The sequence below is a fragment of the Ranitomeya imitator genome, chromosome 1, assembly GCF_032444005.1.
Source record: "Ranitomeya imitator isolate aRanImi1 chromosome 1, aRanImi1.pri, whole genome shotgun sequence".
NCBI lineage: Eukaryota > Metazoa > Chordata > Amphibia > Anura > Dendrobatidae > Ranitomeya > Ranitomeya imitator.
The window spans coordinates 867548242-867573527 of NC_091282.1; the positions used below are offsets into that span (position 1 = coordinate 867548242).

Here is a 25286-nt window from a genome sequence, read left to right on the forward strand (position 1 = left end):
AATTTGAGGGTGAAACATCTGGGGTCAAAATGTTAGGTGTGAAACATCAGATGGTGACACATCCAGGGACAAAATGCTGTAGGAGAAACATTCGGGGGCGAAACATTCGGGGGCCAACTGCTGGGGTCAAACTGCTGGGGGCGAAACATTGATGACGGATGGGAATTCATGAACCACAAGGGTACAAACATCCAGGGGCAAACTGCTGGGGGTGAACTGCCGGGGGTGAAACATCTGGGGGCCAAACGCTGGGGACGAAATGTGCGGGGGCGAAATGTACCCAGGGGCGAACTGCTGGGGGCGAAATGTGAGGGGGTGAAATGTGCGGGGGCGAAATGTGCGGGGGCGAAATGTGCGGGGGCGAAACATCCTAAGGGCCAAATGCTGGGGATGAAATGTGTGGGGGCGAAATGTACCCAGGGGCAGACCGCTGGAGAACTGCTGAGGGTGAAATGTGCGGGGGAGAAATGTGTGGAGGCAATACATCCTGGGGCCAAATGCTGGGGATGAAATGTGCGAGGTGAAATGTACCCAGGGGTGAACTGCTGTGGGCGAACTGCTGGGGGCGAAACATCCCAGAATCGGTAACCATACCCACTTACAAATGCACTTACTTAAAATGCAAAAATAGGTAGAATAAAGGTGTACAATAATTTGACAAGTCTGACTATAGGGTTTGAACGACTTAATTGAGGTATTCCCATCTCCAAGATCCTATCACAATTTGTAGTGGGTGTGATAAAAAATATTAGCAAAAATCCCCAATTACAAATGTAGGATAGTTCTCCTGATTAACTATATCACTTACCTAAGCTACTGCAATACCTGAGCGACATAGTGAATCAGGAGAACTGTACTACAATTCTAATTGGAGGCATTTGCTAATATTATTATTATTACACCTACTACATACTGGGATAGGATTTTGGAGATGGCAATACCCCTTTAATGGGGTATTCCAGTAAGAAGTAGTTATCACTTCTCTACAGGTGTACTTGTCCATCTCATGAAGCCCCACCAATCACGAAGTTATCACCACCTATCATGTCAATAGGTAAAAACTTCTTTTAACCCCTTAGCGACCGCCGATATGCCTTTTAACGGCGGCCGCTAAGGGTACTTAAACCACAGCGCCGTTAATTAACGGCGCTGTGGAAAAAGTGAATAGCGCCCCCCAGAGTCGGATTTTCTCCGGGGTCTTGGCTGCCGGGGGTAGCCGAGACCCCAGAGAACATGATTCAGGGTTTTTTTTACCCACCCCGCATTTGCGATCGCCGGTAATTAACAGTTTACCGGCGATCGCAAAAAAAAAAACGCGATCTCTTTTTAATTTCTCTGTCCTCCGTTGTGATTGCACATCGGAGGGCAGAGAAAAGGGGTCCCAGGTAGCCCCCCAATACTTACCTGTCTTCCCCGATGCTCCTCGTGGCTCCCGGTGGGCGCCGCCATCTTCAAAATGGCCGGCACCGGGGGAATCTTTGGGTCTCGGCTGCCGGGGGTAGCCGAGACCCCAAAGAACATGATCGGGGTCGGTTTTACCGACCCCTGTTTTGCGATCGCCGGTAATTAACTGTTTACCGGCAACCGCAAAAAAAAAAAAAGTAAAGTGTAATTCTCTGTCCTCTGATGTGATCGCACATCAGAGGACAGAGAAATAGGTGATTCGGGGACCCTAGCATACTCACCTGTGTCCCTGGGTCCTCCTGCTGCTCCTCCTGGCTGCCGGGGAAAAGAAAATGGCGGGCACATGCGCAGTGCGCCCGCCATCTGTCTCCATCTGCTGGCCGGCAGGAGAACAGCAGTTGGGGCTAAAATTAGGGTTAGGGGTAGGGTTAGGGGTAGGGTTAGGGGAAGGGTTAGGGGTAGGGCTAGGGGTAGGGCTAGGGTTAGGGCTAGGGGTAGGGTTAGGGGTAGGGTTAGGGCTAGGGTTAGGGCTAGGGTTAGGGGTAGGGTTAGGGTTAGGGGTAGGGTTAGGGGTAGGGTTAGGGCTAGGGGTAGGGTTAGGGGTAGTGTTAGGGGTAGGGGTAGGGCTAGGGTTAGGGGTAGGGTTAGGGGTAGGGCTAGGGTTAGGGCTAGGGTTAGGGGTAGGGTTAGGGGTAGGGCTAGGGTTAGGGGTAGGGTTAGGGGTAGGGTTAGGGGTAGGGTTAGGGTTAGGGCTAGGGTTAGGGCTAGGGCTAAATTTAGGATTAGGGTTGGGGCTAAATTTAGGGTTAGGCTTCTTTCACACTTACGTCGGTACGGGGCCGTCGCAATGCGTCGGCCAGACATACCGACGCACGTTGTGAAAATTGTGCACAACGTGGGCAGCGGATGTAGTTTTTCAACGCATCCGCTGCCCAATCTATGTCCTGGGGAGGAGGGGGCGGAGTTACGGCCACACATGCGCGGTCAGAAATGGCGGATGCGACGTACAAAAAAACGTTTCATTGGACTTTTTTTGTGCTGACGGTCCGCCAAAACACAACTGATCCAGTGCACGACGGACGCGACGTGTGGCCATCTGTCACGATCCGTCGGCAATACAAGTCTATGGGCAAAAAACGCATCCTGCGGGCACATTTGCAGGATCCGTTTCTTGTCCAAAACTACGGATTGCGATGGATGCCAAACGACGCAAGTGTGAAAGTAGCCTTAGGGCTAGGGTTAGGGTTGGGGCTAAAGTTAGGGTTAGAGTTGGGATTAGGGTTAGGGTTTGGATTAGGGTTGGTATTAGGGTTAGGGTTGGCATTAGGGTTACGCTTGGGATTAGGGTTAGGTTTGGGATTAGGGTTAAGGTTAGGGTTGTGATCAGGGGTGTATTGGGATTAGGGTTAGGTTTGAGGTTAGGGTTGAGATTAGGATTAGGGGTGTGTTGGATTTAGGGTTTTGATTAGGGTTATGGTTAGGGTTGACATTAGGGTTGTTTTGGGGTAAGGGTTGTGATTATGGTTAGGGTTAGTGATTAGGATTATGGATCAGGTTGGGATTAGGGTTAGGGGTGTGTTGGAGTTGGGTTGGAGCTAGAATTGGGGGGTTTCCACTGTTTAGGTACATCAGGGGGTCTCCAAACACGACAGCCAATTTTGCGCTCAAAAAGTCAAATGGTGCTCCCTCCCTTCTGAGCTCTGCCGTGCGCCCAAACAGTGGGTTACCCCCACATATGGGGCATCAGCGTACTCGGGATAAATTGGACAACAACTTCTGGGGTCCAATTTCTCTTGTTACCCTTGTGAAAATAAAAACTTGGGGGCTACAAAATCCTTTTTGTGGAAAAATATATATATATATTTTTTTTTATGACTCTGCATTATAAACTTCTGTGAAGCACTTGGGCATTCAAAGTTCTCACCACACATCTATATAAGTTCCTTGGGGGGTCTAGTTTCCAAAACGGGGTCACTTGTGGGGGGTTACTACTGTTTAGGTACATCAGGGTTTCTGCAAATGCAACATAACGCCCACAGACCATTCTATCAAAGTCTGCATTCCAAAACGGCGCTCCTTCCCTTCCGAGCTCTGCCGTGCACCCAAACAGTGGTTTACCCCCACATATGGCACATCAGCGTACTCGGGATAAATTGGACAACTATTGCAGTCCAATTTCTCCTGTTACCCTTGTGAAAATAAAAACTTGGGGGCTACAATATCTTTTTTGTGGAAAAAAAAATATTTTTTATTTTCACGACTCTGCATTTCAAACTTCTGTGAAGCACTTGGGCATTCAAAGTTCTCACCACACATCTAGATAAGTTTCTTGGGGGGTCTAGTTTCCAAAATGGGGTCACTTGTGGAGGGTTTCTACTGGTTACGTTCATCAGGGGCTCTGCAAACGCAACATAATGCTCGCAGACCATTCTATCAAAGTCTGCATTCCAAAATGGCGCTCCTTCCTTCCGAGCTCTGCCGTGCGCCTAAACAGTGGTTTACCCCCACATATGGGGTACCATCATACTCTGGACAAATTGAACAACAACTTTTGGGGTCCAATTTTTCTTGTTACCCTTGTGAAAATAAAAACTTGGGGGCTAAAAAATCTTTTTTGTGGAAAAAAAAATATTTTTTATTTTCACGACTCTGCATTATAAACTTCTGTGAAGCACTTGGGCATTCAAAGTTCTCACCACACATCTAGATAAGTTCCATGGGGGGTCTAGTTTCCAAAATGGGGTCACTTGTGGGGGATTTCTACTGTTTAGGCACATCAGGGGCTCTCCAAACGCGACATGGCGTCCAATCTTAATTCCAGCCAATTCTACATTGAAAAAGTAAAACGGCACTCTTTCTCTTCCAAGCTCTGCGGTGCGCCCAAACAGTGGTTTACCCCCACATATTGGGTATCGACGTACTCAGGAGAAATTGCACAACAACGTTAGTGGTCTAATTTCTCCTGTTACCCTTGTGAAAATAAAAATTTGTGGGCAAAAAGATCGTATTTGTAGAAAAAATGCGATTTTTTTTTCACGGCTCTACGTTATAAACTTCTGTGAAGCACTTGGGGGTTCACAGTGCTCACCACACATCTAGATAAGTTCCTTAAGGGGTCTAGTTTCCAAAATGGTGTCACTTGTGGGGAGTTTCCACTGTTTAGGCACATCAGGGGCTCTCTAAACGTGACATGGCGTCCGATCTCAATTCCAGCCAATTCTGCATTGAAAAAGTCAAACGGCGCTCCTTCACTTCTAAGTTCTGCGGTGCGTCCAAAAAGTGGTTTACCCCCACATATGGGGTATTGGCGTATTCAGGAGAAATTGCATAACAAAATTTATGGTTATATTTCTGTTTTTACACATGGGAAAATAAAAAAAATGGTTCTGAATTAAGATGTTTGCAAAAAAAAGTTAAATGTTCATTTTTTCCTTCCACATTGTTTCAGTTCCTGTGAAGCACGTAAAGGGTTAATAAACTTCTTGAATGTGGTTTTGAGAACCTTGAGGGGTGTAGTTTTTAGAATGGTGTCACACTTCGTTATTTTCTATCATATAGACCCCTCAAAATGACTTCAAATGTGATGTGGTCCCTAAAAAAAAATGGTGTTGTAAAAATGAGAAATTGCTGGTCAACTTTTAACCCTTATAACTCCCTAACAAAAAAAAATTTTGTTTCCAAAATTGTGCTGATGTAAAGTAGACATAGTGGGAAATGTTATTTATTAACTATTTTTCGTGACATATCTCTCTGATTTAAGGGCATAAAAATACAAAGTTTGAAAATTGCAAAATTTTTAAAATTTTCGCCATATTTTCGTTTTTTTCATAAATAATCGCAAGTAATATCGAAGAAATGTTACCACTAACATGAAGTACAATATGTCACGAAAAAACAGTCTCAGAATCAGCGGGATCCGTTGAAGCGTTCCAGAGTTATAACCTCATAAAGTGACAGTGGTCAGAATTGCAAAAATTGGCTCGGTCTTTAAGTTCCAAATTGGCTCTGTCACTAAGGGGTTAATCGGCATACTCATTTAATTTTTCTTACAATGTGTAAAAGCACTCAAGTATTATAAGAAACTGACCAATTGTATAAATCATGTTTTAAATTATTGTTACTTTTTTTAGTTACTATCTACAGTTTATTAGAATGCTCTCCCGTGGAAATCCATGGTTTGGTTTTTCAAAGTAAAAGTAATTGGCTGTTTTATGTAGCAGATTGGCAAGCTTTAGCGAATATCAACAAAAAAGGTAAATAAATAATAATTCACCAAAATTACAAAATTAGTTAAAAAAAAAAAAGGTTAAAAGTGCAATATATTAGTAGCGCAAGTGCTGTCAGGATAAAAACAAGCTGTTCTCTAATGGAAAAGAGCAAAAACAAAATCCCTAGATTTGAAGTGCTGAGATGGTGGCTTTTACTTCCACTGTATTATACTCAGCGGACAGCGCAGCCCATTTTCAATTACCCTTCATAAGTTGTCCTTCAGCGGTTCACTTTCAAATATGACAAACCATGCAGCAATTATACGCTGGCCTTTATTTTCATGAGAAGCTCAGCGAGCCCATTTATTACATTGACCCGACTTGAGCTTTCTAGTGCTTCATGACCATCAACAGAAGGCACGTTACAGCTGGGGATCAGCAGGAGCTGCACGCGTTTCTGCACTGGAGCTTGCTTTAGAGCAGAGCCGCTCTGTGGTTCAGTAAAACTAAAGGTCGCATTTGAAAGCAGATAATTAACCTATTTCTGGTGCTTTGATGAAAATTGATTTTCTAAAAATAACCCTGAATTCTCTTGGGTAAAAAAAAGTCACAAAATAGCAATACAATAATAACAGTAAACTGGAGCATATACCGTAAATCCTTTTTGTTTATATCAATAATGTGCAGGTTAAGTAATCTCAGCCTCAGCCCTCCATACCCTCAATTCACCCAGTTTATATGTCAGAACACAGTTCCCTCTCCTGGGTCAAGAATTTGCAGCTTTAAAGAAAAACTCGCATCAAAAACTCTTATCCTCTTAACCCCTTCATCCCCAAGCCTATTTTCACCTTCATGAATTTTTTACCATTCTGACCACTGTCACTTTATAAGGTAATAACTCTGGAAAGCTTCAATGTATCCCACTGATTTTGAGACTGTTTTTTTGTGTGACCTATTGTACCTCATGATAGGGGTAACATTTTAACATTTATTCAATATGACTCGCGTCTATTTAGGAAAAAAACGGAAATTTGGTGAAAATGTTATCAGAGAGTGGGGTTACACAAAATTGTTCATAAATAACATCATTTTTTAATTAGGGAAATAGAAGGGTTAAAAGTTAATCAGCAATTTCTAATTTTCCCATCAAAATTAACAAAACCATTTTTTTTTAGTCATTTGAAGTGACTTTGGGGGGACTATATGACAGAAAATATCCAAAAGTGACACCATTCTAAAAACTGAACCTCTCAGGGTATGTTTCCACGGTCAGTAAACGCTGCAGATTGGATGCTGCATGCAGCCGCAGCGTCCAATCCGCAGTGGCCAAATGTTACAGCATAGTGGTTGGGATTTTATGAAATCCCATCTCCACTTTGCGTGCAGGTACGCCTCCGGCATCCCTGCGTATACACACATGCGGCGCATCTTTCCAGACCACAGCATGTCTATTTATCTTGCGGAGACGCTCAGTCTCGGTGAGATAAATATCACTGCCCAATGTATAGGATGCAGTGACTCCACACGGTTCAATGAACACATGCGGAATCACCGCGCGTACAAAAGCCAGCAGGGCTTTGGAGGGAGCGGACATGTGCTACATCGAAAGCGTTGCCAATACAGACCGTGGAAACATAAGCTCAAAGTCCTCAAAACCACATTCAAGAAGTTATTAACCCTTCAGGTGCTTTACAAGAACTAAAGCAAAGTAGAAGGAAAAATGAACATTTTACTTTTTTTCACAAAAACTGTTAATTTAGCCCCATTTTTTTTTCACAAGGGTAAAAGGAGAAAATGAGCTCTAAAATTTGTTGTGCAATTTCTCCTGAGTACGCCGATACCTTACATGTGTGGGTAAAACTCAGAAGGGAAGGAGCACCCTTTGACTTTTAGAATGCAGACTGAGGAGACCCGTGTGTCGTAAATAGTGCCTTCCCCCCTACCACCAATCTCGAAAAGACAACACGAAAAGGCTTAAGGTACCGTCACACTAGACGATATCGCTAGCGATCCGTGACGTTGCAGCGTCCTGGCTAGCGATATCGTCCAGTGTGACACGCAGCAGCGATCAGGCCCCTGCTGTGATGTCGCTGGTCGGGGAAGAAAGGCCAGAACTTTATTTCGTCGCTGGCTCTCCCGCTGACATCGCTGAATCGGTGTGTGTGATACCGATTCAGCGATGTCTTCGCTGGTAACCAGGGTAAACATCGGGTTACTAAGCGCAGGGCCGCGCTTAGTAACCCGATGTTTACCCTGGTTACCATCGTTAAAGTAAAAAAACAAACACTACATACTTACCTACCGCTGTCTGTCCTCGGCGCTCTGCTTCTCTGCTCTGGCTGTGAGCACAGCGGCCGGAAAGCAGAGCGGTGACGTCACCGCTCTGCTTTCCGGCCGCTGTGCTCACAGCCAGACCAGAGAAGCAGAGCGCCGAGGACAGACAGCGGTAGGTAAGTATGTAGTGTTTGTTTTTTTACTTTAACGATGGTAACCAGGGTAAACATCGGGTTACTAAGCGTGGCCCTGCGCTTAGTAACCCGATGTTTACCCTGGTTACCGGCATCGTTGGTCGCTGGAGAGCTGTCTGTGTGACAGCTCTCCAGCGACCAAACAGCGACGCTGCAGCGATCCGGATCGTTGTCGGTATCGCTGCAGCGTCGCTTAGTGTGACGGTACCTTTAGATGGGTTGAACTAGTCGGTCACAGTTTATTAATTTGATAAGCAGGGAGGGGCAAATTACATTTCGCAACGGGCTCACAGCCGTGGGCCTGGTCTGCGACCGACGGGCAGCCAGCCAATGAGCGGCTACAAAGCTTCGCCCCTCCCTCCACTTCCGCTGTGACTTAAAAATAACAGTATTATCAATCGTCAGCTTTAAGGTTCAAGTATTAAAAACCTTTTTAAGCGGCACAAAAACATTAGTAAATATGTAGGGGAGGGATGGTGGGACAATTGCTTCCAGAGGGTCAGCCGGGGAAAAAGAGGAAGGTGCTGACCCCGGCACCTGGATTTAACCCTTGTGGGTGTGGCCGGACGCCCCTTCCTCTCTCTTCCCGTTGGTCAGCTGGGCGTCCCAATTAGTGCATCACCTGGGGGAGTAGTGTGAGGGGGGAATAGGCACTGCACGGTGTTTCCTATTAGCTTTTTTCCATAAGGGGCTCCGCAGTCCGAGGCACATTCCCTATGCGGTACCGTGCCTGCCAAAAATGGCTGGAATCGAGAGTGGATGACATGTCAACAGTGAAAATCCCCCACAAATGACCCCATTTTGGAAATTTGACCCCTCAGGGAATTTATTTAGATGTGTGGTGAGCACCTTGAACCCCCAAGTGCTTCTAAGAAGTTTATAACATTGAGCCATGAAAATAAAAAAATAAAATTTTTGCCACTAAAATGTTTTTTAGCCCCCAATTTAACATTTTTAATAAAGGTAAGAGGAGAAATTGCACCATACAATTTGTTGTGCAACTTCTCCTGAGTACGCCGATACCCAATATGTGGTGGAAAACTAATGTTTGGGCACACAGCAGGGCTTGGAAGGAAAAGAACACCATTTGACTTTTTGAAAGCAAAATTTGCTGGAATAATTAGCAGATGCCATGTCACATTTGGAGAGCCCCTGATGTGCCTAAACAGTGGAAACCCCCCACAAGTGACACCATTTAGGGAACTGGACCCCTCAGGGAACTTATCTAGATGTGAAAAAATTGACCCCCAGGTGCTTCGCAGAAGTTTATCTGTGTCAGAAGGAATTTTTGTGAAACGTGTACAATAAAAACGGAAATACCATATGTACTCGAGTATAAGCCGAGATTTTCAGCCCATTTCTTTTAGGCAGAAAGTGTCCCTCTTGGCTTACACTCGAGTCACTGTTCAAGGTGGTCGGCGGGGAAGGGGGAGCGGCAGCTGTCAAGTCACACTCACCTGCTCCCGACGCGTCTTTGCATGTCCCTGCTTCTCCGGTGCCCGCAGCTCTTCCTGTACTCAGCGGTCACATGGTACCGCTCATTAAAGTAATGAAAATGGACGCGACTCCACTCCCATAGGGGTGGAGCCACATATTTATTACTGTTATGAGCGGTACCAGTGACTGTATAACACAGAAACAAGCTGCAGGCCCGGGACGACGGAGAACCAGTGACAGTGCCGGGAGGGTGAGTATAACAGGGGAGTGTGAGCACTAAGATATTCACCTGTCCCCATTCCACCGCTGGGCTCCGTCTTCCGCGTCCTCTGGCTGTGATGTTCAGGTCAGAGGGCGTGATGACTAAGTTAGTGAACAGTCAGAGAGCCAGAAGACGGAGCGGAGCACGGTGGTGGAACAGGGACAGGTGAATATCGCAAGTGTCAGGGGCCTGAGCGATGAGAGGTATGTCATTTTTTTTTCTTCATCCCAGCAGCAACAGCACATGGGGCATGCTCTATGGAGCATCTTATGGGGCCAACAACCTTTATGCAGGATTGTATAGGGCATAATCTATGGAGCATCTTATGGGGCCATCAACCTTTATGCAGGATTGTATGGGGCATAATCAATGGAGCATCATATGGGGCCATCAACCTTTATGCAGTATTGTATGGGGCATAATCTATGGAGCATCTTATGGGACCATCCACCTTTGTGCAGCAGCATATGGGACATAACATTCTATAGAGCATCTTAAGGGGCCATCATTACCCTTTTGTGCAGCATTATATAGGGCATATTTTAATAAGGAGCATCTTATGGGGCCCATCATGAACTGTTTGGAGCATTATATGGGGCTCCTGATTCAATATGGATATTCAAAAACACTTCACCTACTGATGTCTCAATCAATTTTACTTTTATTGGTACCTATTTTTATTTTTGAAATTTACCAATAGCTGCTGCATTTCCCACCCTAGGCTTATACTCGAGTCAATAAGTTTTCCCAGTTTTTTTGTGTGGCAAAATTAGGGGTCTCGGCTTATACTCGGGTCAGCTTATACTCGAGAATATACGGTATATCTATTAAATATACTCATGGATTTACATCTTTAATAACTCAGCAGAACGGAGGATCTCCACAAAAATTCCTTCTGCCACAGATATTTGATGGTTACCCTGTGACCCGTGGATCTGCTGCTGAACAATACAACTTAAAAACACATATCACTAAAGGATCAAGTTAGCACAATCTGACACTTATACCTATGATTTTTTTTGGATAAAACCCTATTTTGCTCTATTTTTTCCGCAGAAGTTTATAACGTAAGGCCGTGAAAATAAAAAAAATCATATTTTTCCCACAAAAACTTTTTTTTAGTCCAAAATGTTTTATTTTCACAAGGTAACAGGAGAAAATGGACCCCGTATTTTGTTGTGCTATTTCCCCTGAGAATGCAGATACCCCATAGGTGGTGAAAAACTACTATTTGGGTGCACGGCAGAGCTCAGAATGAATGGAGTGATGCCGGTGTCATGTCACGTATGAAGAACCCCTGATGTGCCTAAACTTCCAACAAGTGACATCATTTTGGAAACTAGACTTCTTAAAGAATGTATCTAGATGTGTGGTGAGCACCTTGAATTCCCCTGGTGCGTCACAGAAGTTTATAATGTAGGGCTGTGAAAAAATAAAGAAAAAAATCACATTTCTCTCACAAAAATGTTGTTATTTTAGTCCCAATTTTTTTTATTTTCACAAGGCAACAGGAGAAAATGGAACCCAAAATTTGTTGTACAATGTCTCCTGAGTACAACGATACCCCGTATGTGGGGGTAAACTACTGTTTGGGTGCATGACAGAGCCGTGAAAAAAAAAATCACATTTTTCTGGCAGCATTTAGGGGTTAAAGTGCAGGGAGCGATGAAAAAGTCGCCTGGACGTATCCATAGTCCAAGGTCGCTAAGTACCTAGTCACCTGGACGTATGGATATGTCCACGGTCGATAAGAGGTTAATATATTGCAATCTTAATTTTATATAGCACTGTGTACTTACAATTGCTCATTTTGCCTTTCTACACAACTAATTCTTCTCTTTTCCATTACGTCTATGACATTACGTGATTAACAACTGACTGGCTGAATCCTTTTAAGCTCTATGAAGAAACAGAAAGTCTCTTTTCTTTGCATGAATCAGCACTAGAACTACAATTTTATATCACTGCAAAGCTCCTGGCAACCAATCTCTATCTCCTCTTCAATTCCTGATCCTGCTTCCCCTCTCCTCCTCCTGCCAGGGAGTTTGCAATGATGTAGAATTGCAGTTTTAATGATGACTCCTGTAGGCCAGAGAGTCGTCCTGTTTTTACATAGAGCTTAGAAGGATTTACCTAGCCAGTTTTTAATCATGTGAAGTAGTAGACATAATGGAAAACAGAAGAATTAGCTGGGTAGAAAGGTACAATGAACAATTGTAAGTACTCAGTGTTGTATAATATGATGACTGCAATATATTAACAGAATAAACCTTTGATAGGAGGAGTGCTTCTTTAATTATCCGCACATTCCTAAACCAAGAATCTGCAAAAACCCTAGTCCATGCCCTCATCATCTCCCGCCTTGACTACTGTAACCTCCTGCTCTGTGGCCTCCCCTCTAACACTCTTGCACCCCTCCAATCTATTCTAAACTCTGCTGCCCGACTAATCCACCTGTCCCCCCGCTATTCCCCGGCCTCTCCCCTCTGTCAATCCCTGCACTGGCTCCCCATCACCCAGAGACTCCAGTACAAAAGCCTAACCATGACATATAAAGCCATCCACAACCTGTCTCCTCCATACATCTGTGACCTCGTCTCCCGGTACTTTCCTGCACGCAACCTCCGATCCTCACAAGATCTCCTTCTCTACTCCCCTATTATCTCCTCTTCCCACAATCGCATACAAGATTTCTCTCGTGCATCCCCCCTACTCTGGAATGCTCTACCACAACATATCAGACTCTCGCCTACCATCGAAACCTTCAAAAAGAACCTGAAGACCCACCTCTTCCGACAAGCCTACAACCTGCAGTAACCACCGATTGACCAAACCGCTGCACGGCCAGCTCTACCCTCACCTACTGTATCCTCACCCATCCCTTGTAGATTGTGAGCCCTCGCGGGCAGGGTCCTCTCTCCTCCTGTACCAGTTGTGACTTGTATTTTTCAAGATTATTGTACTTGTTTTATTATGTATACCCCTCCTCACATGTAAAGCGCCATGGAATAAATGGCGCTATAATAATAAATAATAATAATAATAATAATTAATGAGAGAAGTGCACAGGAGGATGTTTTGCTCCCCCCTAGTAGATGAAAGACATATTATACTGAAATCTCGAGACAGAAGCTAAGTTCACAGAAATTTTGCGACTATTCAAAATTTTTTACTCCAAATTTTGTCACAAAAGCTTTGATAAATCAGGGCATTAGTGCCTTTATCTAGATTGTATGTAGTGAGCAACTAAACACTCGTGTGTGTCAAGTCTATGGAAAAACACCATATAAGCACTAACATATTAAATGAGTTAACCTCTACAGTAAATATTGTTTCATAACAATAAAACCTGCCAATAATATACAGAAATATACAGAACCTGCGATCCAGCATAGAAAAATATAATGACAGATTGGTTGAAATGAACAGCCTCACCTGAAATTTTGCATGAACTGCTGAAACTTGTCAGCTCTTCTTGCTAAGGGGACAATGATATTCACAAGGACATTGGCCATATTCAGCTTTTCATTCTTGACTTTCACAATAGGTCCAAATGGGCGAAAGAGAACAACGCGCTTAAATTCCTGATTCCTATCTCCTTTAAAAGTCAGTTCATACAATGTTCCTTTATTACGTTCTGTCCTGTAAATTCCTGAAAAGGACAAAACAAACTATTAGAATGGCTTAAATGTTGGGAAGTAGCTATTTTGTATATGTATTCCAATGGATGTAAATGTAGTATGCGTAAGAAAGGAAAAGCAATATGGAAAAGTACATTGGTAGCTTGAAAACATATCAATGAAAGAAAGCAAAAGACCGAAGATGGCTGAGAAATCAAAGCTGCATAGAATACAACAATGATATATCCTGAATAGGACTTTCTTGTTGCGTTTCCTCTTAATCTCTACAGATAAACAAGGTTATGCGCTGTGTCACGTCGTTAGACTTATTATAGTAGATTCGTAATAAACTTAATGAAAAACGCATTGAGTAAATGTTTTAACAAATTGAGTGATTTGCAAAAGTATCAACTGACAAGTAAGGAAGTAGACAATATCATAAATAAAATAAAAAGTAAGAAGGCAGTAGATTGGCTCAGTGGTTACTACTGCTCCCACCAATTGCAACATGTGCATAGACTTATACATAGATATGGCCATGATCTTGTAAAATCCTTTGAGCTTTAGTTTATTTTGGTGTTTATTTTTCTTGCTGTGACATCCTGTTCTGTAATTCTACCAAACCATATACATAAAGGAAACTCATGCAGATGTTCCAGCTATTGAATGTTTGTGGATCAGCAAGTCCGTATCCTGTTGTCTTCTGTTCCAGAATTGTCATGGTGAGGAGAGGATGTCCCTGGTATTTTCAGAGGCACACCTGTTCTCTTTATGGGAACGTAGAGCCGAGTGTGCAGTTATTTCTTTTTTTTCTTCATTATTGCAGACTTGCTAAAGCAATACAACTCTTTTAAATGCAAAATGTCAGTAAGTTCAACACTCCTAAGGAGGGGCAAGTAGGTCATAGGAAGCTGAATAAAATGATACCTTGATATCTGCGATCCAATGTCTTATTCCAGGAAAATCTATGTTTTGTTATATGTAAATGAACAATTCAGATCTATGGGCAGAACATTGATCTGCATGAAAATCTGCCTCCAGAGCTTAATTTACATGAAAGGGGGAGTTACCAGCATGAGCCATGTAACTTAACACAGAACTGAAATTTCTCTCCTTACAAACACATTTGCTGCAGTTCTCACAGCTCTGCTGTACTGTAACCTTGTCTGCTTGTGAGATGAAAGCTTTAGCACTGAGAGGAACCTGTAGATGTGTCATTTATAGTCGCACACACCTCTTCAGTCAGATCAGGAGCGTGGAGAGCGGCCATTACACATCAAACTGGTAATGACCCTTCAAATAAAATAAACTCTGGAGGCAGATTCTCATGCAGATCAGTGTCTGGCCCATAGCCTAGAACAACTCATTTACACATAAGAAACATGGACTTCTCTGGAATAAGACACTGGATGGCAGATATCAAGGTATCATTTTATTTGGTTTTCTGTGACCTGCATATCCATAAATGGCTTAGGAGGGTCGATCTTAATGACAGATGCCCATATAGCAGAGGATAAGAAAGGTGCAGGTAATGGAAGAATATTAGAAAATTGATTGATATGAAAAGTTAGAACATATGAAAGAGGGTCAAATAGTAGTCGAAAACCACTTCTATTCTTCCCAGGACTGTATCAAATGTATATTCATCAGTTTCTACATTGCCTTAGAGATACAATATCTCCAGAATATGGCACTCCACCCAAGCACCATATGGCAACTCACTGAATGCTTACAATTCCATTAAGCAAAGCTGCAGGCACTTTGTCTTCCTTCATAGTAGCTCTGCCGTATGCATAAGAACTCCAGAGTTTTGTAAGAAGCGCATCTGCTCCCGTCTGCCATGGAGAAGGACACAGCAGAACATGAGAAGATTGGCTGGGGGCAACATGGAGAGCAGCAGCATACAAAGTATTATATTGTTGTCAGACGACAAAAATAGTTTTTACAAAAAGGCTTCGGTCACAACTTTGGGATGACACACAATGGCTGAAACCTCCGTAGATGTTATTAGCAATATTTTTTCTAGATTATCATGACACTACGGCAAGAAAAGCCAACACTATTTCATCCCTAAATATTAATAGCCAATATTTAAAGCGCTTTCTCACTAAAACACATTTGTCCTCAAGAAATTTTGCATATGAAAGATTTTCAGATAAATTGCTGCAGTTCAGAATTGATCATCATATGTCTGACACAGTATCAAGACTTCTGACCTTTAGATTTTGTCTCTCCCAATTATCAGGGAAAGTGCTTGATTCAAAGATATTCTGTGATTATGTCAATGAAAACTGCAGCAAATAATGAGCCGGTTTGGCAATGGAAATAATATCTATCTACCCCCTTTAGTGAATCTACATGAACATGTTAGGCAATTACCTAACAAATTAATTACGGTATTTTGGACATTCTTCTTTTTCCTTTACCAGCTCATGGGCCTGAGGGATCTGTAGTAGATCGCATTGCTTTGTTCATCTGCCAACATGGCAATGTCCCAATCCAACCTGTGGATTATCAATTTACAATATGTAGGTATACACAACAGTTTTAATACAGAACTAGAGCAGGTATTGGGATGTAGTTATGCAGCAATATCTACTCTTCGAACCGTATAATATACTGTGTATACATTTTCTTTTTCAGTGTTTTATCCAATTTAATGTATCATGACAGTTACCCGAGATTGAAAGCAGAAAATGGGGGGGGGAAAAAAAACAAACCAAAGCCATAAATAGGACACATCAAGTCACAATGGCTCAAGATCGAGATGAAGGCGCATTCAAAAAAAAATGTAGATTCCATCTTCACCATTTCAATGTTTGTATTTCTTTATACACTTGTTATTATAGATACTATTGTTTCCATTTGTTATTAATTAATGGTGGTTGTCCACCAAGGCTGATATCAGAGATCCCGACCGCTACAACTCTTTCTCAACTGCTAAAAGCTAGAACTAATATATCCATAAAGTGAAGTTAATAGGTCCTTCAGAGAAAGTGATGCACTTTTGAAGTTTGGTGGTTCTCTGCAGAAGAATGTATGTATGGATGTACAAATGTAGATATTTTCACCTCTATATGCCACCAAGCGGCTATATGGACAGTGGCCGTCCCCTAACTACCTATAATGTTATATATGTATTTACTACATATACTAAAAATAAATGTGTTAAATTTGAAATAAACTTAACACTGATATAAAGCAGCATCATTTTGTGTAGAATTAAGATTATTTCATTGTGAAGAACATGGTTTAATAACCAGCTGTATAGAAGACAACTAAGCACTTTGATGTAGTGGGAAATTATTTGGTTCTTTACTTGAAACATTTTTCGCCTTTGTACCCAGAAACATTTGATATATCTCAATTTATGTATGGTATTGTAAGGCTTGGGATGCTTTCCCATGTGACCGAAGAAACTAGAGTGGTTTATCTCCCTGAAGAGTTTAGAAGTCCATTGTGCACCACTGTTACTGAATAATTCAGTAAGTTTCATGGTCATTGAGTGGTTTTCCAGCATCAAAGAGCTCAGGCCATTAAAAAATCTGAATAAAATGTAAGATCCCTGTGAAAGTGCTGCATACTGGATTGAACCAAAACAAGTCACAGCTGCAGCTTCAATTGCTCTATAGTCTCTGTATGTGAGAAGTCTGTAGCCGATGCCAATTTCCACATCTGTAATAGTCACAGCATTCTTCTACCATGACTTTATATGTTAAAGTCACTCCAGCTCTTGGCTCGTAGTTCTTTATGTTATCTTAGATCCTACATGGGGTATGGCAAAAGACAGTGTGAAGCTATATTTATTGTATTCTTAAAGGGACACTGTCACCTGGATTTGGAGGGAACAATCTTCAGCCATGGAGGCGGGGTTTTGGGGTTTTTGATTCACCCTTTCCTTACCCGCTGGCTGCATGCTGGCTGCAATATTGGATTGAAGTTCATTCTCTGTCCTCCGTAGTACATGCCTGCACAAGGCAGCCGGAAAGCAGAGCGGTGACGTCACCGCTGTGCTTTCCGGCCGCTGTGCTCACAGCCAGACCAGAGAAGCAGAGCGCCGAGGACAGACAGCGGTAGGTAAGTATGTAGTGTTTGTTTTTTTACTTTAACGATGGTAACCAGGGTAAACATCGGGTTACTAAGCGCGGCCCTGCGCTTAGTAACCCGATGTTTACCCTGGTTACCGGCATCGTTGGTCGCTGGAGAGCTGTCTGTGTGACAGCTCTCCAGCGACCAAACAGCGACGCTGCAGCGATCCGGATCGTTGTCGGTATCGCTGCAGCGTCGCTTAGTGTGACGGTACCTTAAGTAGAAACAGGAGGTCAATTTTCCATACATGACTCATCAGCCGCTGCAAACGTCCCTGGCAGGAGGGAGGAGGGAACAGCTGTGTCAAGAGTTGAAGAGGGGAATAATAAATCCAGGGACAAGAGACTTCCTGCTTCTACATGGAGCAGAGAAAAGAGAAGATTTGGCTGGGTAGAAAGGCTAAATGAGCAATTGTAATTATACAAAGCTCTGCACACCTTACTACCCCAACACCAGACACATATGCTCACTACATACCTCAACATTCTCCTATTAAACCTCATGTTCTGGTAAATGTCCTGAATGTTTCTGTAGCCCAAAAGCCACCTACTGCTTGCCATTGGCTGGAGTTTAAAAATTCCAAATTGTGCAGCCACAGGTCACTACGGATGAGCAGGAAACAAACAGTGGGACCATATAGTTCTTAACCCCTTGACGACATATGGCGTATTTTTACTACTAGTAATAGTGTCTGCAAATATGACCATGGTGCCAAATGTGGCACACATGCCCACGGTTAATGACCTCTGTTCTACCTAATACCTTTGAGTGATGACTTTTGAGACCAAATATACTAAACTTCTTAAAGATTAGCCACAGGATGATGACACCTTGTAGATTTTAGTCCACAAATTCAGCCTCATAATAATCAGACCCTTTATCCAATGTGATATCCACAGTTATAAAAAGCGAAAAAAAGTTTTATTACTGATACTGATCGGCTATTACTTGAGGGTCACTATTCAGAGAAGCATGGTAATATGCAAATAAATGCACCACAATGAATGAGGCGGAGTTGCATCTCTGGCACAGCCCTGTATTTACCAGTGATGCAACCTGAAGGGGATCGTTTAACATTCTGAGAAAACAACATAGTTTATTAACCTGTGAGGGTGAAGGCATGCTCTTTATTATGAGATTAATCCTATAATCCTATTGAACTTGGCAAAAAAGCACTTCAATTGGTCAATATATTACATCATCTACCAAAAAAGGTATGAAGTGACTAGAAAATGCGTGAATAAAATATTTCTTTATTGAAACTCAGATAAAATTGGTTTAAAAAGACAGGGACAAGATGGAACAAAAAGGACCTCCAATTACGGTCAGGGAATGGTACAGTCAAGGAAAAAAGTATACAGAATGTTTTACGTTAAAGGTATTATTTTCTGAAAAAATGTGTGGGTTTGCTTAATATGATTGACTGCATTGTCATATTATCCTCATACTTAGCCACCCTTTTCAGAAAACCCAAATATATTGCAATCGTTTTCTAGTCACTTCATGCCTTTTTTGGTAGATGATGTAATATCTTTATTATGTGAGCAGTTTTGCATGGCTGCTATAAATCTACATTAAAGACTGTTACATGTGTGAAAAACGTTAATTTGTCTGGTTCACATCTCATTTACCACAAGGAGCTACAGCTTGGCAACAATTCCATGTAAACATTGTAAGTCGCAAGACAGACTTTCTCACTGCCAGTGTTACTCTATGTATTGACATAGTTGCCAAGGATTAAAACAAAGCATGCTTTGCTATTCTAGCACTCACAAGAGTGTAAATTAAAAGACCCTGCAGATTAACAGGAATAGAAGTCAAGGGTGTCTACAGCTTCATGTATAATATTTCCACTAGTGGATGCCAGCTATGAGGAGCCTGATTAACGCAATGCCATGTAAAACACTTCAGCTGTTTTTCTTTAATGCAGAACATCATATAAATTCTGATGTACTAAACCAAGGAAGAGTTTCCAAATATACAGTGGGCACGGAAAGTATTCAGACCCCTTTAAATTTTTCACTCTTTGTTTCATTGCAGTCTTTTTTCAAGTTCAAAAAAGTTCATTTCTTTCACATTAATGTACACTCTGCACCCCATCTTGACCGGAAAAAAACAGAAATGTAGAAATTTTTGCAAATTTAATAGAAAAGAAAAACTGAAATATCACATGGTCATAAGTATTCAGACCCATTGCTCAGACACTCATATTCAAGTCACATGCTGTCCATTTCCTTGTGATCCTCCTAGAGGTGGCTCTACTCCTTCATTGGAGGCCAGTGTTTAATTAAACTGGTAATCTTGAAAGTAAACCGGTAGGACTTGATTTGGAAAGGCGCGCACCTGTATATAAGACCCCACAGCTCACAGTGCATGTCAGATCAAATGAGATTCATGAGGTTAAAGGAACTGGCCAAGGAGCAAGAGACAGAATTGTGGCAAGGCACAGATCTGGCCAAGGTTGCAACAGATTTATGCAGTACTCAAGGTTCCTAGCACAGTGGCCTCCATAATCCTTAAATGGAAAAAGTGTGGGACCACCAGAATTCTTCCTAGACCTGGCCATCCAGCCCAACTGAGCAATCGTGGGAGAAGAGCCTTGGTGAGAGAGGTAAAGAAGAACCCCAAGATCACTGTGGCTGAGATCCAGAGATGCAGGAGGGAGATGGGAGAAAATTCCACAAAGTCAACTATCACTGCAGCCCTCCACCAGTCGGGCCTTTATGGCAGACCATGAGAAATAAGATTCTCTGGTCTGATGAGACAAAGATAGACCTTTTTAGTGATAATTCTAAGCGGTATGTGTGGAGAAAACCAGGCACTGCTCATCACCTGCCCAATACAATCCGAACAGTGAAACATGGTGGTGGCAGCATTATGCTATTGGGGTGTTTTTCAGCTGCAGGGATAGTATGACTGGTTGTCACTGAAGGAAACATGAATGCAGCAACAGAGATATCCTGAATGAAAACCTCTTCCAGAGTACTCTGGACTTCAGACTTGGCCGAAGGTTCACCTTCCAACAAGACAATAACCTTATGCACACAGCTAAAATAACAAAGTAGTGGCTTCAGAACAATTATGTGACCATTCTTGACTGGCCCAGCCAGAGTCCAGACCTAAACCCAATTGAGCATCTCTGGAGAGACCTGAAATGGCTGTCCACCAACGTTCACCATGCAACCTGACGGAACTGGAGAGGATCTTTAAGGAAGAATGGTGGAGGATCCCCAAATCCAGGTGTGAAAAACTTGTTGCATCATTCCCAAGAAGACTTATGGCTGTACTAGCTCAAAAGGATATGTCTACTCAATACTGAGCAAAGGGTCTGAATACTTATGACTATATCATATTTCAGTTTTTCTTTTTAATAAATTTGCAATAATTACTATATTTCTGTTTCTTTTTCAGTCAAGATGGGGGTGCAGAGTGTACATTAATGAGAAAAAAAGAACTTTTTTTAATTTACCAAATGGCTGCAATGAAACAAAGAGTGAAAAATTTAAAAGCAATCTGTCACCCCAAAATTGGCCTATAAACTAAAGCCACCGACATCAGGGGCTTATCTACAGCATTCTGTAATGCTGTAGTTAAGCCCCCCTCCCCCGATGTATACTGAAATATAAGAAAAACAGGTTATATTATGTCTTTTTAGACATTTAGCATGTGCCCCTTAACCCACCTGTCTCCTTGCACTAGAGAAACAGATCTACAAAACAGGGCAACACTAAATGTCAATGTCAACCCTATAATGAGTCCTGCCATGAATTATGCTATTCGAGAAAGCAGGGGAGGTCATTGATAATACCCTGGTTTGACTTAATAATGTATCAAAGCTTGTTTGCCAAAGCTCTTGGCCAGCTTTCTTCCTCTTTGATGAATCTAGTTTGCATATCCTTTTTCCCCAAGAAGCATTACCTATAAGTCTTCTTAAGTCATCTGGATGCTCTGCTCTTCTCAACAGGAAACTCTACCACCTTAATCAAGGTTGTGTATTCACACACCTTTTCCTTCCACATCTCACATCTAGCATTTACCCATTGTGCCATGTTTGATTTTATTCTCTTTCAAAAAGCTTCGGCATGCCTTCATCCTACAAGGCAGACCACTGCACAACCCTCACTTATGTCTATTATCAATCTTCACATTAACATAACATCAGCCCTGCATAAATGTATGCCTGAACCTCGATATAAATTTTAAAATTATAAACTACATTCTGCACATGACTAAGAGCATGAATAAAGATGGCATATAAACGTGATGATAATGGACTTTATGGGGCGTGGCTTGTGGCTGTGGAAGACGGACGTGCATTCCATGAGCTCTCCTGATTATTGCTCTAATCGATACCATCCCAGGCTCAAAATAGCACATTCATACCACCTCAAGTGGGCACCTACTCCCCCACAGCCCGGAGAGACTTTTAGAACAAATATCGGCTGAATCACCGAGTGCTGGGTGTCTCCGGGGACTTTGGCCTAGTGCCGGGCCTGGGGCCTCCCGGACGGCTTCCCCCACCGTGTCTGTGCTGAAGCACTGCAGCTTAACCCTTTGACCCCTGAAAGAGGGAGTTGAAGAAAGAAATCCGCTCTCACCTCAGCTGCTCCCCAGGCTCTGGACGATCGCCGGTGAGTGAATAGTGCTCCAGGGCCGCAGACTCTCCGGCGGCACTTTCCCGCCTTAGCCCCTCCACGAGATTTCCCCAGCATAGCGTCACCTGCCACGGGATCGGCGCACTTAGAAGCGGGGAAGCTCCACACCGCTTACCCGACGGGACACAGTCTGGAGCTGGTCCTCAGCATCGGCGCTTGCTCCCCCTGCCTCTCCACCCAGTGCTACCCTTGCAGCGGGGCCGCTGATAGCTGCGGAAGAGGAGACCGGACTTAGCCTACAGCGGTGAGTACATAGAGCCCCGGGGCCGCGGACTCTCCGGCGGTACACTCCCGCCCCGGCCTCATCACGAGATCTCCCCAGCGTTGTGCCACCTGCCAGGGGGTCGGCGCACTCAGGGGAAAGGAGACATAGTGCCGCTCGCCTGAGGGGAACCGGACGGGAACTGGCCCTCGGCGTCGGTGCTCGCTCCCCCTACCAGCGCTCCCCCTGCAGCACGGCCACTGGCATTTGCTCCGGAGGGGGCTGGTTCTAGTCAGCAGGAGTTCCAGAGAAGCTCCGGCCATAGCCACCATTCTCCCCGTGCCTGATTCCGCAGGGAGAGGACAGTTAGAGCTTGGCTCCGGACTGTTAACCACCTAATTCCTGGTGGCTGCTGTGGGGCTCCTCTTCTCCAGGAAATAGTATCATCAGGAGAGCTAGAATAAAGGAGCCTGGTACCACCTGATCTAAAGAGGTGTCCCACCTGGCCAGACTTACGGTACCGTCACACAGTGGCATTTTGATCGCTACGACGGCACGATCCGTGACGCTCCAGCATCGTAACAATATCGCTCCAGCGTCGTTGACTGCTGTTACACTTTGCAATGTACGACGCTGGAGCGATAATTTCATGACGTATGTGCGATGTAAAAGCCGTTGGTTACTATGCGCACATCGTATACAATATCGTGCACACCTTTGTTACACCATGCGATCATGCCGCCACAGCGGGACACTAGACGACGAAAGAAAGTTTCAAACGATCTGCTACGACGTACGATTCTCAGCGGGGTCCCTGATCGCAGGAGCGTGTCAGACACAGCGAGATCGCTGGAACGTCACGGATATATCGCTGGAACGTCACAAATCGTGCCGTCGTAGCGATCAAAATGCCACTGTGTGACGGTACCCTTACTTGCAGCATTAAAGAAACGCTCACAGAACCTCCATAATCTTTATTAGCTCCATAACGAGTTACAACTCTGCAAACACTTCACTAACATGAGTCACACTATGGGGCCATGTGAGAATTAATGATGCTCCCAGGGGACTCTGAGGAGAGCTAGGGGAATTCTGCTACAATCTACACGGCTCACTCACAATGGTCAAAACTTCTCATAAACAGACCAGATCTAGCTCTAAATCCACCAGGTCAGGATCTCAGCCAGACATGGATAAATTTCTGAAAAAACAAGGAAACTCCACAAACACTCCAAAATCCTCCCGTCCACTTGAGACAGCTCAGGAGGACTATACAGAATCTGAATTTGAGAGTGAAGGAGAATCTGAAGATTTGGACAGAGGTCCTCAAGTCACCAGATCTTTCATTAAACGGATCTTAGAGAAAGCGTTAGACCCTCTGGGAAAAGACCTTACAGCTATAAAACACGACCTTAACCATTTAGGCCACAGAATCGAATCTGTTGAATCTACCCAAACGGAGATCATCCAAAGCTCTAACTCCTCTGTTAACTGCCACAAGCAGCAAGACGACCATATTAATCGAATTTATGCTATTCTTGAGGACCATGAGAACAGATAAAGAAGAAACAACCTACGGTTAAAAGGTATCCCGGAATTAGTCCTACCAGACGCTATCTCAACTACAGTAACTGAAATCTTCCGAGCTATCATGACCTCCACTGATCCAACAGACCTGGAAATAGTGAGAATCCATAGAGCTCTGAGACCCAAACCAAAGCCTGACGAACCTCCCTGAGATGTGCTTTGTCGCTTCTTAGACTTTAGAACCAAGGACCTCATTCTAAAAAGAGCAAGAGAGGCCGACCAGATTACTCATGATGGCCACTCGATTCAGATCTACCAGGATCTCTCGGCCTCTACACTATACAAACGTCGTCTCCTGATGCCTCTTACATCAATACTCCAGCAAAAACGATACCCCTATCGCTGGCTCTTTCCATTTGGCCTGTCTATCTCAGCTAAAGAGAAGAGATTTCTTATAAGATCCTCATCAGACATCAGGGAGGTCTGCAGAGATCTAGAGATTCATCTGGACCAATTCCCAATCTTGGAGACGTCCTGTGACGCCCACCGCCTGAAACCCCTCCTGCTTCCATCTCCGTGGCAGCCCTCCCCAACCTCAAGATCCTCGCGGGCAAAACACAGATCGTCCAAAGCTCCATCCCCAAGGGCTGACGCTGAAGGTCCAGGCGGCTGAAGATGTACACGGGGTCGTGCACCCTGATCATAATGTTGATTATTGTGTTTATCTCATCATACTCTGTTATTTGAGCTCTCATAGCCTTGATGTTTGACCTATTTGACCGTTGCGACACATAGTTGTGTAGAAATGTTATCATTAATGTTTACATATGACACTATAATGTTCCCCTCTCCCATCTATTTTTTTTTTCTTCTCTTCTGACCTTCAGTTTATATCCAGGGGGCTCTCCTCTATTTCCCCTCTCCTTGAGTAGTCCAAGCTAAATGAGATTACTACAACTAACAGTTCTTGTTATTTCCGTACTTTCCCCGCTAAAATCCCTCCCCTCTCCTACTTTTCCCTCTCCCATCCCCTTTTCCTCCAAGTATCCCCCTTCCCCACCCTCTCCCCCAAACGTTAGTCTCCGTCTCTTCCCAGACCCGGCGGATGACTCTCTTTCGGATGTGATTCACCCTTTCCCACAACAGCCATGACGTCAAACCGTAAGTCTTTTCAGATTGTTTCTCACAATACACATGGTCTTAACTCTCCAATTCCCAGATCACAAACTCTAAACTTATTTAAAAAATCAGGTTATGACATCTTATTACTACAAGAAACCCACTTTACTGCAGATAAAATTCCTTCCTTTGAAAAATGTTTTTTCGATAGATGGTACCACGCTAGCTCTCCCCAAAAAGGCTCTAGAGGTGTCTCCATAGCTCTGGCCAAAGACATTCCTTTCCTTCTAACTGG

General features: G+C 43.5%; 1 protein-coding gene across 4 annotated transcripts in view; it reads right to left on the reverse strand.

Moving 5' to 3' along the window:
- Window positions 1-25286, reverse strand: part of CSGALNACT1 (chondroitin sulfate N-acetylgalactosaminyltransferase 1) — a 503870-nt gene that overhangs the window by 47073 nt on the left and 431511 nt on the right. For all 4 annotated transcript variants that reach the window (XM_069742516.1, XM_069742534.1, XM_069742525.1 and 1 more), the window contains one exon: window positions 13215-13431. In XM_069742516.1, the coding sequence (XP_069598617.1) occupies window positions 13215-13431 (217 nt within the window). The remainder of the gene's footprint in view (window positions 1-13214; window positions 13432-25286) is intronic.